The sequence below is a fragment of the Gouania willdenowi genome, chromosome 7 (genome assembly GCF_900634775.1).
Source record: "Gouania willdenowi chromosome 7, fGouWil2.1, whole genome shotgun sequence".
Lineage (NCBI taxonomy): Eukaryota > Metazoa > Chordata > Actinopteri > Blenniiformes > Gobiesocidae > Gouania > Gouania willdenowi.
The window spans coordinates 14,362,131-14,381,283 of record NC_041050.1 but is presented as its reverse complement, the minus strand read 5'-3'; the positions used below and the strand labels follow the sequence as shown (position 1 = coordinate 14,381,283).

The 19,153-nt window shown below is 45.7% G+C and overlaps 3 protein-coding genes across 3 annotated transcripts in view; all 3 read left to right on the top strand.

The window, feature by feature from the left end:
• The window catches only part of LOC114467603 (DNA topoisomerase 1), a 703,770-nt gene that overhangs the window by 493,013 nt on the left and 191,604 nt on the right, over nucleotides 1–19,153 (top strand). The window lies entirely within an intron of this gene.
• Nucleotides 1–19,153, top strand: part of LOC114467610 (deoxynucleoside triphosphate triphosphohydrolase SAMHD1-like) — an 87,280-nt gene that overhangs the window by 11,619 nt on the left and 56,508 nt on the right. The window lies entirely within an intron of this gene.
• LOC114467617 (deoxynucleoside triphosphate triphosphohydrolase SAMHD1-like) lies at nucleotides 11,064–13,775 on the top strand. The gene is made up of 9 exons (XM_028454058.1): nucleotides 11,064–11,157; nucleotides 11,239–11,347; nucleotides 11,589–11,680; nucleotides 11,769–11,884; nucleotides 12,138–12,277; nucleotides 12,674–12,745; nucleotides 12,868–12,954; nucleotides 13,110–13,238; nucleotides 13,564–13,775. The coding sequence occupies exons 3-9, from the start codon at nucleotides 11,610–11,612 to the stop codon at nucleotides 13,615–13,617; spliced, it is 669 nt and encodes a 222-aa protein (XP_028309859.1). The 5' UTR covers nucleotides 11,064–11,157; nucleotides 11,239–11,347; nucleotides 11,589–11,609; the 3' UTR covers nucleotides 13,618–13,775.

The following is a 19,153-nucleotide window of genomic DNA, read 5'->3' as shown; positions in this document are numbered from 1 at the left end:
CTGTCTCACACTCATTGGGTGGATGCATCTCACTGTTAGCATCTGCTGCCAATGTTTCTACCTGCTCTTGTGAATGTGTTGAATGAGTGGAGCAACTCGAGACTACATCCAGAGCTCCGACACATGTAGAAGAGAGCAGTTGATGCTTACGGGAAATATGAGACGATAAAGAGGACTTTTTGACAAAAACTTGCTTGCAACCAGTCACTGGACACGTTACACCCTGACCTTCAGCAATGTGATTTTTGAGATGGCGCAGTAAAGATTCCGAGTTATTACATGTCCGATTGCATAGGGGCAAGGAGCATTTGAAGGCCGAAATAACGGGCCTGATTTCAGGCGGGGATGAGCCATTGTGCCACCGGTACAAATGTGCCTTTAAAGCACTATACCGTTTGAATGTGCGCTTACAACCGAGACACTTAAATATTCCACGCGGTGCATTACTGTGAAACTGGCAGTGAAGCACATACGCTTTCAGACTTTCAAACGATTGGCCACAGAAATTGCAAACACACATTTTACCGTTTCATGGAAACACACACAGGAATCTGTCCTCACTTCAAGAATGGTAAAGATGACCCGCCAAAATCGGTCACTAGCTCAACTGGGCAACAGCCAGAAAGGTTTGATATAAGAAAATCCTTACGTAATTTTTCAAATTCCAACGGCCGCCGGCCTGCCTCCGTCTCCGCTGCCTCCGTCTCCGCTGCCTCCTCCTCGCTTCAACTCTCCTCCACGTCGTCGTTGCGCGCTCAACGCCCAAGCCACGGGGCCCTACGCCTCAACCTTTCAGAGAAAATGCTCTCAAAATCTCTGCTCAACCTGCTGCCGAGTCGGACGATGCTCTCGCGTTTGACTGCACACCTAACTCTGAGCTGAGCTGTGCCTCGACTGTGTGCACACGCCCATCCCGGGCACTTCCGTTTCCCGCTCATTTGTACGTCACTCTTTTGCGTCGGTTTTGCGCACGGTCACGCTTGTTTTATAAAACGGGGAAAAAAGAAAAGAGAAATAAAGAAATTAATTAATAGATCAAACAACTACATATTCTATTTTATTTTTTGTTATCGCAATTAAATAAATGAATTTATTTCACTGCATAATTGTGACCATCACTAGCCCTCTCTAAGGAAGGGTAAGAAATACTTTATTAAAGGGAGGATGTAAAAAAGAGAGGGTAATGTTACACCAAAGTGAGGGGGTGGGGGGGGGGGGGGGGGGGAGGGAACAGGGAGGAGGGAAATGGAAAGGGACACTTCACTTCATCCACCTTCAAAATTCTCACTTGAATGTTTTCAAGTGAGAATGAGATGTGCAGTTGTGGTTGTGTATATTGTGCTTATTATGTTGTGTAATCAAGCCAGTCTAGTGACCAGTGTGAGGCTTAGGAATAATGGTGCTGGCTGTGGACAGAGGAAGAAGTGAGTGGAAAATATATTATAGTATAAATAATATTGTATGTATGTATGTATGTATCTATGTATGAAATAATTAATGCATCTGAAAGGGCAGAAACCTGAAAAAATCGAAAAATGTGCCAATTGAACACAAAAATAAACCTAAATCACCTACTTTATTATGCCCTTTTAAGTTTTAAAGTTTTTATAGTTTATAATTTACGTTTTATGTTTCATGTTGCACGATTGCGCTGAAGAAAATCCCTACTTTGTGAACCTGTTCAATGTCAATAAAAACCAATTATGATTCTGATTCTGTCAGATTATTAACAAGGAAAAGCTTTCAGTTTCTATACATTTTGATGGTGAGGGAAATGTTTTACTTCAGTGCCAAGTACGAAGTAGAATTTCTTTCATTGTTTAGATAAAAGTAAAGATGACTTACTTTCTGCTTTTCTATTGTACAATTTATATATAATGTGTAATTTTAAGGAAAGAATGATCCCCCCACCCAAAAAGTCATCATTTAATTTAGCTTGTGCCGTCTGCAATTGGAAATTAAAACAAATATATTTTAATATTTTAAGCAGATACTCACCCTCGATATATTTTTGATGATCTGTTAATGTACGACACTTTTTAATGCCTGTAAAACAATCTTTATTCATGCATATTTGACATTGGGTTTACTGGGAGATAGCGCTTTTATCCCGATTGACCTTTGACTGGAAGCGCTGCACATGCACACTACAAGATTACGACTCGCTTATTGTTCCTAAAACTGGGGACTACCCAAGAGACTGCAACACATAGCAGATACCCACGTGCACAACTCTATTACACAAAATTGTAAATGAGATAAAAGTTATTTTGAATTGTCTACCTTTTATACTTTTTGAAATACAGTTATGAATATCAATATAAACAAAAACATTTCATTTGAATTTTGATTTTGTAAATTTAACTGAATAATATTAGTTTAAAAAACAATAATTGGCTGAATAGTGAAAATCAAATTTGGGAGCTGACGCACTCCAGGAGGTAGGAAAGGGTTAAACTCTGGCAGTGGTGGAGGGGGAAGGCGGCTGAGGCCTGTGTGGGGGATGGGCAGATTCTCAAACTTCAATATCAGTTTTTTCATACTAGATTAGAGGACAGTTAGTATGTATAGATGCACTTGTCGTTGTATCCTTGGGCAAGACACTTCACCCACCTTGCTCCCAGTGTCTGCGTACATTGGTGTGTGATTGAGAGGGTGAGGTTCATTTCCTGTAAAGCGCTTTGGGCCTGATGAAGGTAGAAAAGCGCTTTACAAGTTGAGACCATTTACAATTTATCATTTATTAGTAGTAATAGAAGTGGTGGTGGTATCAAATCAAAAAAGTTAAGGGCGGATGAGGCCTGTGTGGGGGATAGGCAGATTCTCAAACTTTCTTCAGTATCAGTTTTTATGACCAGATTAGGAGACAGAAATAAAATATAAACAATACATAATCAATATTTCATGAATATATGATCAAAAAAAGCTTGTTTTAATAGAAATATGTTTTAGTTAATTTTAGTTAATTTTCTAGTTTATTGAAAATATCTTTTGATTTGTGCTTGAACTTCCTCAATAAATAAATCAGAAAGTTAGAATTCTGGCCCTGTATTTGTTAGGGTTTAGTAGTTTACTACCCAAAACAGACACAAGACAGGAGTTAAAGTTGACAATTTATTCTTATCAGTTCCAGCAATGCAGGTCTCAGGTCCTCGGAGTCTTCCCCACACAGGCACTAGGAGCACAGGAGATGAAAGTAAGTTTCAGGTTATCAGACACTGATAAGTGTAGTAAGTCACTTAATAGCCGACTGCCAAAATCACCATCAAGCTGACGGAACAATCTGGCAGAGTCTGTCTGGAGAGCTGGGTCTTTCACTGCAGCAGCTTGATTGCAGATGGCCAACAGGTGTGTAGCTCCAGCAGACTCCACCAATCACACAAGCAGGGAAGAAAATGGAGTGGGGAACACAGGAGGACCAAAGTCACGCCCAGGGGCGTGACAGTACCCCCCCTCCTACGGGACGTCCCCTGACGTTCCCCCAGGCTTGCCAGGGAAAGCCCGATAGAAGTCCCGGAGCATGGTGGCATCCAGGATGAAACGTCGAGGAACCCAAGACCGCTCCTCCGGACCATACCCCTCCCAATCCACCAGATACTGGAAGCCCCTCCCACGTCGCCGGACATTGAGAATGCGACGCACAGTGAAGGCCGGATGGTCATCAACAAGCCGGGTGGGAGGAGGGGGGTCGGCCGGAGGGCAGAGAGGACTGGAAACAACGGGCTTCAAGAGAGACACGTGAAAGGATGGATGAACGTTCATAGATGCCGGCAACTTAAGACGAACCACCGAGGGGTTGATAATCTTCTCAATAGTGAAAGGTCCAACAAACTTAGGGGCCAACTTGCGAGACTCAACTTGAAGGGGCAGATCTCGAGAAGAAAGCCATACCTTTTGTCCAGGCAGATAAGAGGGGGATGGCTTACGGTGCCGGTTAGCCATCTCCTGATTGCGAGCAGAAGTGCGTTTCAGGGCTGCTCGGGCCGCTTTCCAAATGTTGCGGCAGCGTCCGAGGTGGGCCTGGACAGAAGGAACGGCCACTTCCATCTCCTGGTCAGGGAATAGAGGAGGTTGAAAACCCAATGAGACCATAAAAGGAGACATACCTGTGGCTGAGGACACGAGAGTGTTGTGCGAGTACTCCACCCACGGCAAAAATGAACTCCAGGATGTGGGGTTACGTGCGGTGACACATCGCAATGCCGACTCCAGGTCTTGGTTCGCCCTTTCAGTCTGTCCATTGGATTGCGGGTGATAACCAGAAGACAAACTCACTGAAGTTCCCAAGGATCCACAAAAAGCCTTCCAGACTTGGGAGGAAAACTGTGGTCCTCTGTCCGAAACTATGTCTGTGGGAATACCATGAAGACGGAACACATGTTGTACGAGGAGTTTAGCTGTTTCAGAGGATGAAGGTAACTTGGGGAGAGGAACAAAATGCACGGCCTTAGAAAAACGATCCACAATGGTAAGTATAGTGGTATTACCTTCAGACAAGGGAAGGCCCGTGACAAAATCCACTGCTATATGCGACCAAGGACGACTGGGGATAGGCAAAGGACGAAGATGACCAGCAGGGGGCAGATGACTGGACTTGCTGCGTGCACATACAGGACAAGCAGAAACAAAAGCACGAGTGTCTCGATTCATGGAGGGCCACCAAAATCTTTGTCTGATGAATGTCAGGGTACGACGAAAACCGGGATGACAAGTTAGCTTTGACGAGTGTCCCCATTGGAGGACCTGGGACCGAACAGAGTCTGGTACAAACAAACAGTTAGGGGGGGCATTTCCCGGGTCCGGTTGGGTATCTTGAGCCTCCTGCACTACCCTCTCAATCTCCCATCTAACTGCACCAAGTACACAGGTAGGAGAAAGGATGGGACTGGGTTGAGATTTGGACTCCTCCAAAAGTGACTGGCGAGACAGGGCATCAGGCTTCACATTGCGGGAGCCAGGGCGATAGGTGATAACAAAGTTAAACCTTCCCAGAAACAAAGCCCATCTAGCTTGCCGGGAGTTCAACCGTCTTGCCGAACGAAGGTAGGTAAGGTTCTTGTGGTCGGTCCACACTATGAAGGGCTGTTCAGCTCCCTCGAGCCAGTGTCTCCACTCTTGCAGAGCCAAAATCACAGCCAGAAGTTCTCGGTTACCGATGTCATAATTAACCTCTGCTGGTGTGAGACGCCGAGAGAAAAAAGCACAGGGGTGCATCTTCTGGTCAGAAGGAGAACGCTGGGAGAGGACAGCACCCACTCCGGCGTTAGAGGCATCGACCTCAACCGTGAACTGTCGGGACGGGTCTGGATGAGACAAAACAGGGGCCGTTATGAAAAGTTGTTTAAGTGAGGAAAACGCACCTTCCGCTTCACTTGACCACTCGAAAGGGATAGACTTGGAGGTCAGACGAGTGAGTGGAGATGCCTTACGACTGTAGTCCTTGATGAACCTTCTGTAGAAATTGGCAAACCCCAAAAATCGCTGGAGTTGCTTCCGCGTTTCTGGTGTAGGCCACTCAGCGACAGCTTTAACTTTCGCTGGATCGGGCTTGAGTTGCCCCTGTTCAATGACAAAACCAAGAAAAGTCACAGAGACAGCATGAAAGTCACATTTCTCCACTTTAACAAAAAGCTTGTTCTCATACAGTCTCTCTAGCACCAACCTCACATGTTGAACATGTTCCTGAAGATCTTTGGAAAAAATCAAGATGTCATCCAGGTATACAAATACAAATTTATTGAGCATATCACGGAGGACATCATTCACCAGGGCTTGGAAGATGGCCGGGGCATTCATAAGGCCGAAAGGCATCACCAAATATTCAAAGTGTCCCAAGGGGGTGTTAAAGGCGGTCTTCCACTCATCGCCTTGACGAATGCGGACGAGATGATATGCGTTTCGTAGGTCTAGTTTGGTGAAAATGGTTGCTTGGTGAAGGGGCTCAAAAGCGGAGTCAATGAGAGGCAAGGGGTATTTATTCTTTATAGTGATCTCATTTAACCCACGATAGTCGATGCAGGGCCGTAAAGTAGTGTCCTTCTTTGCAACAAAAAAAAACCCTGCTCCAACTGGTGAAGAGGAGGGACGAATAAGCCCTGCAGCTAAGGAATCCTTAATGTATAGCTCCATGGATTCCCTCTCTGGACGGGAGAGCTTGTACAGGCGGCTTGAAGGTAAAGGAGCTCCTGGAAGTAAATCTATAGCACAATCATAAGGGCGATGTGGAGGAAGAGACAGTGCTTCTTGTTTACTAAATATCTCAGCTAGGTCGTGATACACTCTTGGGACAGAAGTTAAATCCGGAGGAGGAGGAGGAGGAGAGTTAAAACTTTTACCAACAGTAATTGCCGACTGCAGACAATGAGAGTGACAGTGAACGCTCCAACTGGCAACTTTATTGGCCGTCCAATCAATGCGTGGGTTGTGCAGTTTAAGCCAAGGGAGTCCTAGAACCACAGGGGCTAGTGGTGATGAAATTACTAATAACTGGATCTGCTCCCTGTGATTACCAGATAGCAAGAGGGTAACAGGAACTGTGCGGTGAGTAATCTTGGCTAGATGACTTCCATTCAAAGCATGGACCTCTCTGGGACACTCTAGGGGCTCAGTGGGAATATTTGCTTGATGGACGAGAGTAGAGTCAATAAAATTGTCATCTGCGCCACAGTCAATAAAGGAAAGGAACGAAATAGACTCACGTAACCACAGTAAAGAGGCCTGGACAAGGAGCCGGTCAGGAGTAGTAGATTGTGGAGAGGTAGCTTGGCTCACCAGGATCCCTCCACTCACTGGTGAGCCTAATCTTTTGGTCGCACAGGGCAAGCATAGACGTAATGCCCCTCTTGTCCACAGTATAGGCATAGTCCAAACCTACGACGGCGTTGGCGCTCACCTTGAGTAAGTCCAGCCCGGCCGAGTTGCATTGGTTCCTCAGCATCGGAAGACTTGCCGTGGCTAAAAAGCATAGGAGGAGAACTGGTTGGTGCAGGGGCAGAAGAAGGCGAGAGTACATTGGGACCACGAAATGAGGGCTGGCGTGAATTTCTCTCTCTACGTCTTTCTCTCAGTCTATTATCAAGACGTGTAGCTAAAGAAATTAGCTCTTCAAGACTCTTCGTTTCATCACGAACTACGAGCTCATCCTTCACATTATCAGACAGGCCTCGTACAAATGCATCTTGTAGCGCTACGTCATCCCAGCCACTTTCATTAGCAAGAATCCGGAAATCAATAGCATACTGGGCAACTGGGGATGATCCTTGGTTATGAGTTAACAATCTTTTAGCAGCCTCTTTTCCCTTTAATGGGTGGTCAAATGTCTTCTTCATTTCATTAGAGAAGGCTAAGTATGATGCAAAATAAGTGGCTTGACTCTCCCACGCAGCAGTAGCCCATTGAGATGCTTTGCCAGATAGTAAACTCATAACAAATGCAATGCGTGACTTATCTGTAGTATAGGTGAGAGGTTGCAGGTCGAATACCAGAGAACACTGGAGGAGGAACCGTCCACACGCACCGAGATCACCGAAGTAACGCTCTGGAGTTGGAATGTGAGGCTCTCTGTAAGCCACGGCAGATGGAGCAGGAGGGAGTGAGGAGGCCTCAGACTGGGAAATGGGAGCAGGTTGTGGATCAGAAGAGAGACGATCAGAAAGCTGGCCCACCTGTTTTCCAAGGCGGGTAACGTTGGTGGACAATGCCACAAGCTTGTCCATAATCTCCCGTAGTGCTTGGTCATGCTGGCCGACAAGGGCTCCCTGGGCGGCTAGAGCCTGTTTCACACTGTCCTGGTCTGCTGGGTTCATTTGGCCAGATTGTTCTGTTAGGGTTTAGTAGTTTACTACCCAAAACAGACACAAGACAGGAGTTAAAGTTGACAATTTATTCTTATCAGTTCCAGCAATGCAGGTCTCAGGTCCTCGGAGTCTTCCCCACACAGGCACTAGGAGCACAGGAGATTAAAGTAAGTTTCAGGTTATCAGACACTGATAAGTGTAGTAAGTCACTTAATAGCCGACTGCCAAAATCACCATCAAGCTGACGGAACAATCTGGCAGAGTCTGTCTGGAGAGCTGGGTCTTTCACTGCAGCAGCTTGATTGCAGATGGCCAACAGGTGTGTAGCTCCAGCAGACTCCACCAATCACACAAGCAGGGAAGAAAATGGAGTGGGGAACACAGGAGGACCAAAGTCACGCCCAGGGGCGTGACAGTATTAGGTGAAATGTAAAAAGACATGAAGTTCTAGTATATACTTTCAGAGCAAGAGCTGCTCCTGTGCGCTCTCGCCCCCTCCCCCTCCCCCTCCCGCTGATGGCGTATGGCAAGCCCTTTTAACATTTAATAAGTAGCGGTAATTGTAATTGCAGATATCTGCAATTCAATTGTTACATGTTGTAATTCAACGTCGACATATCCAGAATGACAATTTGACATGTGGCAATTCTAATTAAAGATATCTACAACTCAATTGTCACATGTTAGAATGGTCATTGTAGATATCTGTAACTTAATTACAACATGTCAAAATGTGCCATTGACTTCCATTCAAATTGAATTGCAGATATCTGCAATTCAATTTTTACATGTTGTAATTCAACGTCGACATATCCAGAATGACATTTTGACATGTGGCAATTCTAATTCATGATATCTACAACTCAATTGTCACATGTGAAAATGGTCATTCTTGATATCTGCACTTACATTTTTACATGTAACAATTATATTACAGATATCTACAATTACATTTTTACATGTAACAATTATATTACAGATATCTACAATTACATTTTTACATGTAACAATTATATTACAGATATCTACAATTACATTTTTACATGTAAATTATATTACAGATATCTACAATTGAATTCCCACATGTTGAAATAACATTGTAGATATCTATAAATAATATGGTAATTTGGACTACATATCCGAAACAACGTCATTATCCCGCCCATATATCTGAAACGACGTCATTATCCCACCCACATATCCGAAATGAATATGGTAATTTGGAGTACATATCCGAAATGACGTCATTGTCTCGCCCACATATCCGAAACTGCATTTCCACACGTGGAAATTCAATTGCAGATATGTTTAATATAATTGTTACATGTAAAAATGTAATTGTAGATATCTGTAATATAATTGTTACATGTAAAAATGTAATTGCAGATATCTGTAATTCAGTTTCTACATGTCGAAATGACATTTTGACATGTAGAAATATATTTGTTACGTGTGAAAATGGCTTTACAGATATCTTGAATTAACATTTCAACATGTCAAAATTACATTTCAACATGTCAAAATTACATTTCAACATGTTCAAATGTAATTTCCACTAGTGAAAACTAAATTGCTACATGTCAGCCAGACTTTTTAAATGTTAAAAGGCTTGCCATAGACGGCTTGTTAACCAATTATCCAATCAGAGGCCGAGAAGCGAGGTGAAGAGTTCAGTGACCTGCACCTGCACCTGCACCTGCACCCCTGTCTGAGTCTCTGACTGCAACACACACAATATAACATTGACACATTTGAAAGAAAAGATGGGCAAATAAAATAAAAAGACTTGCAACTTTATGGAATCACCACTGAAAGTGTGATGAGAGATTTGAAAATGCTAGTATTTATTTTCTTCTTTGTGGATTACATGATTGCTTGGTATAGTTTAATGAAACAGTGAATGGGCCCTGCTTAGTTCTGGTTTAGTATAGGTTTGAAGTGGTGTTGTAGCTCTTTAACTAAACATTATGCTAACAAATGAAACCATGAAGCTTCATCATTATTACACACTGTAGCTATACTTAAACTGACAGTGACTACTGATGTTCACTCTGCAACATACCACACCTTTCACACACAAAGGAAAGAAACCCAATAATATGCCAAGCCTTGAAATGCATAATTTTTTATATACAGTACATATACATAGAAGTGTATTATTATTATACTCTAGGAATATTTATACAAGTAATTTGGTTTTTATTATCTTAAACAGGAAGAGACAGAAGGAGAGATGGGAGTACAGCCAGAGCAAAAGGTGAGACTGAGTTTGTGAGGTAAGGTTTTCAAACAAATGACTGACAAATGAAAATCAGAGCACAAAACAAACAGTTGCAACTGTGTAAATGTGATCAAACACAGACGTCTACAGCTATTACTGAATGCCTGAAGTTTCCTGCATTCATCAATAACACAAGATCCCTCGAGGAGACACTGTCTGCTAATCAGCTGCATACATTCTTTAAGATAAAATAAACTTTATTGTAGTGTATATGACAAAACCTGAATAAACAGGTAGCCTTAATGAAGCATTAGTTCAGTGTTGATATTACTGTATATGTTACTTTAAGTAATTGCTCTTTCTTTTACAGGCTATGCAGGAACATAAAACGGATGAGACAGACAACCAGGTATTAGAAAGAAAATGTCTCAATTTTTAGATCATTTTTAACATGATTCAAATGTAATAATATTTTTAGTGTTTTGTGGACAACAAACAGATTCTGTTCACAGGGGTAAATGTTTATTCAATTTCATATGTTTCCATTTCCCCTTTTGCTGATGCATGTGTGATTTTTGTTTTGTTTTTTTCATTTGGTTTTAGAGTAGAAAAAACAACAACAACAAACAGGGTAAATCATCCAACTGGGTTTATAATGGAAAAAAATAGAAATTATTCTGCATGTACAAGAGCATATCAAAACCTCAAGTCCTAAAGCAGCAGCAGATATTTCATTTACACAATGTATAGGAACATGTATATTGGCTACTGGTATTACATGGCTGCATGTTAGTTTACATTAAGTACACTGACACTGACTGATGGTCAAACCGCCCCAATGTTAGCTCAGTTCCTACAACCCTGGGTAAATGGGACTGATTCTGTTTAATTAAAGTCAGTTATTTAGGCTTAGAAACCACAGCATATTTCTTGGTCTCATGCAATGAAATATGTCAGGTGTAAGCTGCTTTGTTTAAACCTTCATGTTCTTTTACATTTGTTTACTACAGTTGTAGTAAATCTGCTTCTTCTCTTGCAGTGGCCATACAAAGGTCGTCCAGAGGACAAATAATTTCTTTATGAAATTGTGGCCAATAAAAGAAACGGCATTGATGTGGATAAGTGGGACTACCTTGCGAGGTATTGTCTGTTGTTCCCTGATGTTGTTTCAAATTTCTCTCATATCCTAATCTTAACTAAATTCAATCTATTCTCCATAAGGGACTGCTACCATCTGGGCATCCAGAACAACTTTGACTATCATCGCTTCATAAAGTTTGCCAGAGTGTGTGAAGTGGACGGGAAAAAGATAATCTGCACAAGAGACAAGGTGCAAATCAATTAAATCAATAGTAAATACCAGTTATTAAAACCATTTACCAGTGGAACCAATGTATTAATTTCCCAGAATCCGACTCATGAGTCACAGGATTTTTCTGACTCTGTTGGCTGATATTGTTGTATTGTTTATAGATGGGTTCTCCAAGCAGGTTGTTTAAGCTGTGTGTGTGTTTGTTTTCAATGCCATTCAATGTAAAATAAAAAGAAATGTTGTTTGTTTATTTATACAGGAGGCCAGCAATCTGTATAACATGTTTTACACCAGGACCTATCTCCATCAAAGAGCCTGCCAGCACAGAGTTTCCGATATCATTCAGAACATGTGAGTAATTAGTTTACATCTCATTCATTTGCTGCACAAGGAGAAAAAAGCTTTTACCAACCAGTGATGACCTGACTGCTTGCTGCAGGATCGCAGAGGCCTTTGTGAAAGCAGATGAACACATTCGAATTGAGGGATCAGGCGGGAAGATGTTCACTCTCTCCACAGCCATCGATGACCCAGAGGCGTACACCAAGCTGACAGGTAATGGATGCTGAAACTGTTACAGTTAGTTAGGTTTGCTTTGTTTAAGAAAAAGTGAAGGTGAGTCAATGGAAACCCTGACTGTGTAGATTTGAAGGCCTTCAATAGCCACAATTATTGGGTTTTAATCAAAACAATCATCAGGTAATAAAGTCAAAGTTATATTAGTCGTATTAGTTGTTGTTTTTAAAACATGTTTTGAGATTTCTTTAACTCATGTGTCTGCTTGTGCTTTGCTCTCTCTGTCCTCTAGATCAGGTTTTTGAACAAATACTGAACTCCACCGATCCAAAACTAGAGGAGGCGAGGAAGATCTTACGCAACATCATTGAACGGCAACTCTACAAGTGTTTGGGCCAAATTCAGACAGGAGAACGCACAAACCTCACCCAGGTGTGTGTGTGTGTGTGTGTGTGCGTGTGCGTGTGCGTGTGTGCGTGCGTGCGTGCGTGCGTGTGTCTCGTCATCTCATCAAACCAGTATACTTAAACCACAGACACACATTTGATGTGTTTGTCTGTGGTTTTAAATGTAAACTTTAAATCATTCTAGGGAATGGCCGTAAAGGTTTTATATGAATATGATATTGCTTTTTTCTACAGCATCAATAAACCCCAAAAAAATCAAATTTATCTCATTTTATTAGAGAAATTATCATTTAAATTACAACTTTAATAACTAAATGATAGTGCATGAGCGTTGTTTTGTTTTAATTTTGTTGGAAACCAGTCCAAGTTTCACTTCATGGTACAAACAATAAAAAAGGCAAAATTTTGTTCTGTCAACAAGGTAAAGCCCCAAATATGGGAGAAAAGGCTGGCCAAACCCTTCAATCTCAGTGCTGATGACATCATGGTGACTGTGAGTTTTTTATGTTTAAATCAAACTTCTTCTTGATATTCTCTGTGGTGTCTCTGATGCTTCTCTTTTCATCTATGTTCCACCACATTCTCTGATCAAAATGCCTTTTATTTCTGTTTTAGTCAGTCAATATAGATTATAGGATTAAAGATGTGCATTTCTATCGCAAAACGGACATAAATAAAGCCATCAAGCTTTCCAAAGAGGAGGTAGGAAGCAAAGGCCTCAGCTTTAATTACCAAACATGAGTTCATTTACTTTTTCTATTTGCTTTGCACTTTGTCTTTCAAATAAGGATAAATAGCTTTCACTGCCTGTCTCAAAACCAATGATTAAAAAGAGCTGATCTGATTGTTGTTTTCAGGTGTCTAAACTGCTTCCACAGCAATTTGAGGAGCAACTGTTCAGAGTCTACTGTAAGAAGACGGACCAGGAGACCTTGGAAGCAGCCAAGAAGCACTTTGATCGGTGGTGCATTGACAAAAAGCCTCAGGTTCTGTCTCTGCACACACTGCTGATGTACTGAGCATGAGAATATAAAGTGGTTCATTTGTGAGTTGTGACAAAATGTTGAAGAGTGTTGAAGTGGAGCATGTTAGGATCTCTCCAGGCTGTTGTCACTCCAATGCTGTATCGTTTGCATTCATCATTCTCAGCCTGTGATTTGGTTAAAAGCAGGTGTGGGACTCAGAGAGGATCACTCAGCTTTCAGCTACTGCAACGTTTTGTCACAAGCTCTTAAGATGTGTTTGCTGTTGCTTTGTGACCTTTGCATGGCTCGACTTAACAACACAGTATTTGTTTTTGTTTTTACACAGGAGGGATTCATAATACCACCTGAGCTGGCCCAACAACTACTCGATAACGAGTGAGAGAGAGCGCCAATAAAGCATTTTGACTCAAAAACAGAGACATAAATGTGATGTATTTGAAATAGAGTGGAGTTTTCTAACACTGCAGCTATTTATCTTCAAAGAGAGCGTGCTGATGAGCACAGTAGACGGTTTTTTACCTTCATTTTAACTCAGTTTTAGCTCTTCAATATAATTTACTCCATTTAAAGCCAGACTATCGTGTGATTTTGTTCAAAGTAATGCTTCACGTTGGAATCATATTGTAGCGACCCTGCAGGACTTTGGGGGGGATTGATGGGAAGTTGTGGGGGAAGGAGTTGCCCTAGTTAGTCAGGATAGGCCAGTTTTGTTTGGAGCGGAAGGATCAGGGTAGTGTGGGGTGAGGAAGGCGGAGGGAGACGGAAAAAGGAAAAGAGTCGGGGAGGAAGAAAAAGTGAGACGCCACGACGAGTTACTAGCCGAGTTAGCTCTCCGTTTTTGTTATTTTCGGCACTCCTCCAACCCAGTATTAGCCTGTTCTTGAGGGTAATAAAACCCGGTTCACCCGGTTGAACGGCAGCCACTCTGTGTCCTCGTCATTCGGCTAGTTAGCCCCGTAGTGTCGGGCCGCAAACGCTACACTGGTGTCAGAAGTGGGATAGCCAAGCCTCCATTCCCCTCACATACGTGGGCTACAACAGCGAGCTACTAGCCTACTGCAGGACCGAGATGGCCGAACGGATCGGAAAGTCCGACCACTTCAACCCATACACCCCGCCAGACACACCTACGGGAGTACCAGCTGATACCAGCCAAGCGGTAAGGAGAAAAGAAAAGAAGCTTAACTCACCGATGGCCACATTGCTGACTGAAGTCCCCGATGTGATGAAAAAAAATCCTTTTCAATTTACGGCGACACACCGGCAGCGCGCAGATGAGACAGAGGTGGACGGTCTGTCGGCGCGCACGTCCTGCCTCAGCCACAGTAACGATGACGTCACCGCTGTGTCTCAAGGTAAAGTGGTGGGCCAACAAAGCACTATCCCAGAGTTGCAAAAACACATTACAGCCAAAATAGAAGATGACTTTTTGCACAGAATGAGTATTGCAATGGAGCGTGCATTTGAACGTGTCCTGAATAGCTCTAAATGTAACACAGCATTCACTATGGGGGAAACACAAGACTCTGTTTTTAAACTGGGTGAAAATGAGAGCCAAACTGATGATAATGACACCAACAGCACCCCAGTTAACCATGCTAATGTTCCAGTGGCTGTAACCCCTGTTAGCTCCATGGCTGCTGTCCACTGTCAGAGTGACCTGGTCCCCGCTCTTACTACTGCCCTCACTACAGCCCTGGCTGCTCTTCAGAAACAAGCCCCAGAACCCGTTTCCCGGAGCGGCAGCATTAAAGTGGGACGCTATGATGGCCTCACCTCTTGGGAAACCTACTGTGCGCAGTTTGAGTTGCTAGCCACGGCCAACGGCTGGTCCCCGGGGGAAAAGGCTGTTCAATTGATCTCCGCGTTAGAGGGGGAGGCAAGAAGAGTACTCATGGACATCACCGCTGCCGACCTGGAAAATCCACAAGCTATATCCATGGCCCTGCAGAGACGGTTTGGGAGCACTACCCCTGCAGTCGTTATGCGGCAGAGGTTCAACGAGCGCATGCGGGAACCTGGAGAAAAATTAGGTGTGTTTGCGGCGGAGCTGCGCTACCTTGCACAAAGGGGATTTCCTGACTTTGATGAAACCACGCGGTTGGTGTTAACTAAAGAAGCTTTCATCCGTGGTCTCTTACCCCCGCCATTACGCCAGCAAGTCCGACTCTCCGACCCACAGACTTTGGAGGCAGCACTGGAGAAAGCGCTGGCAGTTGAGTACATACTCACGGAAGGCTTGGACTACCAACCGAGACAGGTCTCCATGCCGCCTAGTGGCCATAGCCTTCAGTCTCCTGGACCTGTCACTATCCAGGCAGGCTCAGAACGTAAAACGATGTCTCCGGCCGACCGACAGAGCCAAGTTTGCTGGAGATGCCATGGGAGAGGTCACACATGGCGTGTTTGCCCGGTGCCTGATTCTGCCCTGCAAATACCGGAACAGGGAAACTCCAGAGGCTCGGTGTAGAGGGGGGAGACCCGAGCCGCCCTTCGCTCCCCACAGAAAACGAGACACAACCTGCTGTGAAAGCGCTCCGCCCCCCTGTCAACCATGCTCTCCTCAATCTGAACGCAGCTTCCACTAACTGCTGTAGGGTAGCTCTGTTAGTTAATGGCCAATGGACCAAAGGGCTACTAGATACAGGCTCCACTGTGTCGCTCCTTCACCCTGACCTAATGCCGACAGGTATCAGAACTGAGTTCGCTGATATTCGACTCACCACAGTCACCGGAGAGAAGGCTCCCATGCTCGGAAGAAGCACTGTTCACATCGAAATAGGGCCCTACTCGGCCTGTCAACCAGTTTGGGTCGCCAAAATAAAAGAGGACTGCTTACTCGGAATGGATTTTCTGTGTGCGGCAGGGGTGACATTAGACCTCGGGGCACGTACTGCGACATTCAAAGACGGGGCTTCCGTTCCATTCCTGGACAATAACCACACGTTGAAAATGGACATGAAGTTGTGTGAGAACCATAGTGGGGAGAAAGACCCGCCTTCTGTCCCGGGCCCACCACAATGGGAGGCCCCGTTTGCGGATGTCCCCCTTCCACCGATGGATGACCACCTCGTAACCCCAGAACCAGATGCACATGTTCAGACACATCTCCCTGCGGCCGTAGAGACTGTGTGTGTGGCCTCGATTCCTGAAGCAGAGTCAGCAGCCAGTAAAGCGGTCCAAGACATCTGGGAGAGGAACCAGGAGGGCTTGAACCCGGAGCAGCAAGGTAGGCTATGGAACCTCCTGTTTGATTATCGACACAGTTTTGCCACTGGCCCAAGTGATGTTGGTCAAACGCATTTGGTTCAACACTTTATCAAAACAGGGGATGCACAGCCTATCCGCCAGAGACCAAGAAGACTACCCAAAGCCCGGCAAGCTGCGGCTGATCAGATGATACAAGAGATGAGGGACGCTGGCATAATCGAGCCATCGGAGAGCCCATGGGTGTCACCAGTCGTAATGGTCCCTAAGAAAGATGGTGGCTCTAGGTTCTGCGTCGACTACCGACCGCTGAATGACAGGACTGTGAAGGACTCCTATTCACTGCCACGGATAGATGAGTCCCTTGATTATGTGGCCGGTTCAGCATGTTTCTCCTCATTGGACCTCCAGATTGGGTACTGGCAGGTGGCCATGGCCCCAGAGGACAAACCCAAGACTGCCTTCACCACGGGACGTGGCTTATGGCAGTTCACCACCATGCCATTCGGACTATGTAATGCCCCGGCCACATTTGAGAGGCTAATGGAAAAGGTCCTTTTGGGGATGTCGCCTGAACGCTGCCTCGTCTACCTCGATGATCTCCTTGTCCACGGACCATCTTTTGACTCAGCATTTGAGGCCCTGGGGGAGGTACTAGAGCGGATTAACCGGGCCGGACTTAAACTTCACCCGGGGAAGTGCAAGTTTCTGCGGCAGGAGATCTCCTTCTTGGGTCACAGAGTCAGCGGAGCGGGGATCATGACAGAACCAGACAAGGTAGCTGCTGTCAGGGATTGGCCAACCCCCACGGACATTCACCAGCTGAGATCATTTTTAGGGCTCGCCTCCTATTACCGGCGTTTCGTGGAAGGGTTCTCTACTATAGGTGCCCCCATGTTTGACTTACTGCGGAAAGACAGACCTTACGTGTGGGGACCCCAACAGGATGCCGCCTTCCGAGAGCTGAAGCAGGCCTTGTGTAAGGACCCAGTGCTGGTCGCACCAAACGCAGCTTTGCCGTTCATCCTAGATACAGACGCTAGCAACACAGGTCTTGGGGCTGTACTCTCGCAGCTGACCCCTGGTGGCGAACGGGTGGTTGCCTACCACAGCCGTACCCTGGATAAGTCAGAAAAGAACTACTGTGTCACCCGCAGAGAACTATTAGCAGTGATCGACGCAGTGAACCACTTCAAGCACATCCTCTGCGGCCTTCCGTTCACCATCCGCACGGATCACGCCGCTTTGAAGTGGCTCATGTCTTTTAAAGAACCGGAAGGGCAAGTTGCCAGGTGGATTGAACAACTTCAGGCTTTTCAGTTCACCATACAACACAGAGCCGGAGAGAGTCATACAAATGCGGACAGCCTCTCCCGCCGACCGTGTGCACCAGCATGTCAACACTGCAACAGGGCGGAGGAGCGGGAAGCAACTAACCGACCGACTGGAGATGTGATCTGCCGGGCCCTGTTACCTGAAGATGTAAGGGGTTGGGGTGAGCTGCAGGCCGCAGACCCTGACCTCAAAATGGTCATAGAGTGGCTGGAGGCGGACAACCGGCCACCCTGGGACGATGTTGTGGCTCAGTCAGCTACTGTCAGAGGCCTGTGGTCCCAGTGGCCTGGGTTGGAGCTGCAGGGAGGAGTCCTGAAGAGATGCTGGCATGAGCCAGCCACCGGAGAGCCACGTTGGCAGGTGGTTGTGCCAAAGAACCACCGTGACAAAGTGTTGGAGGCACACCATGGGCTTCCTGGAGTGGGTCACTTTGGAGTCACAAAGACTTTGAGGCGGCTGAGACAAGCATTCTATTGGGGCAGGAGTCGGAGGGATGTTGAGGACTACTGCCGCCGCTGCGATTCCTGTACTGCCCGTAAGGGTCCCCAAGGTCAGTCACGTGCACCTTTACAGCAGCACCGGGTTGGGGCGCCTATGGACCGGGTGGCAGTCGACATGTTGGGACCCCTTCCCCGTACCAGCCGAGGTAACCGGTTTGTTTTGGTCGCCATCGACTACTTTACAAAGTGGATGGAGGCGTACCCCATTCCGGACCAGGAGGCGACAACCGTGGCCGAAGCCTTGGTCCAAGGAATGTTCAGCCGCTTCGGGACCCCCTCGGTGCTCCACTCCGATCAGGGTCGGAATTTCGAATCGGAGGTATTCACCACTATGTGTAACCAGCTGGGCATCCGGAAGACAAGGACCACTCCCCTGCACCCACAAAGTGACGGGCTGGTGGAGCGTTTCATGCGGACCTTGGGCGCTCAGCTAGCCCTCACCACCGCTCCAGATCAGAGTGACTGGGACCTGCAGCTACCCCTCATTCTCATGGCCTGCCGCAGTGCGGTCCAAGAATCCACTGGCTGTACTCCTGCTTTGCTGATGTTGGGCAGGGAGCTTAGAACACCACCAGAGCTGGCCTATGGATGGACGACCACCCGATGCACCAGATGCCATGGCTGGGCCAGAGTATGCCAGGCAGTTACAGGACCGCCTAGAGGCGGCCCACGGATTTGCCCGACGTCAGGCTGAACAGGCAGGGGTCCGTCAGAAAAGATGCTATGACCTGCGAGCCAAGGGGCAGGACTTCCAGGCTGGGGACCTCGCCTGGGTGTATGGACCCAAGAGAGCGAAAGGCCGCTGCCCCAAACTGGACAGCAACTGGGTTGGGCCCTGTTATGTGGTGGAGAGAGTTGGAGAAGTTGTGTATC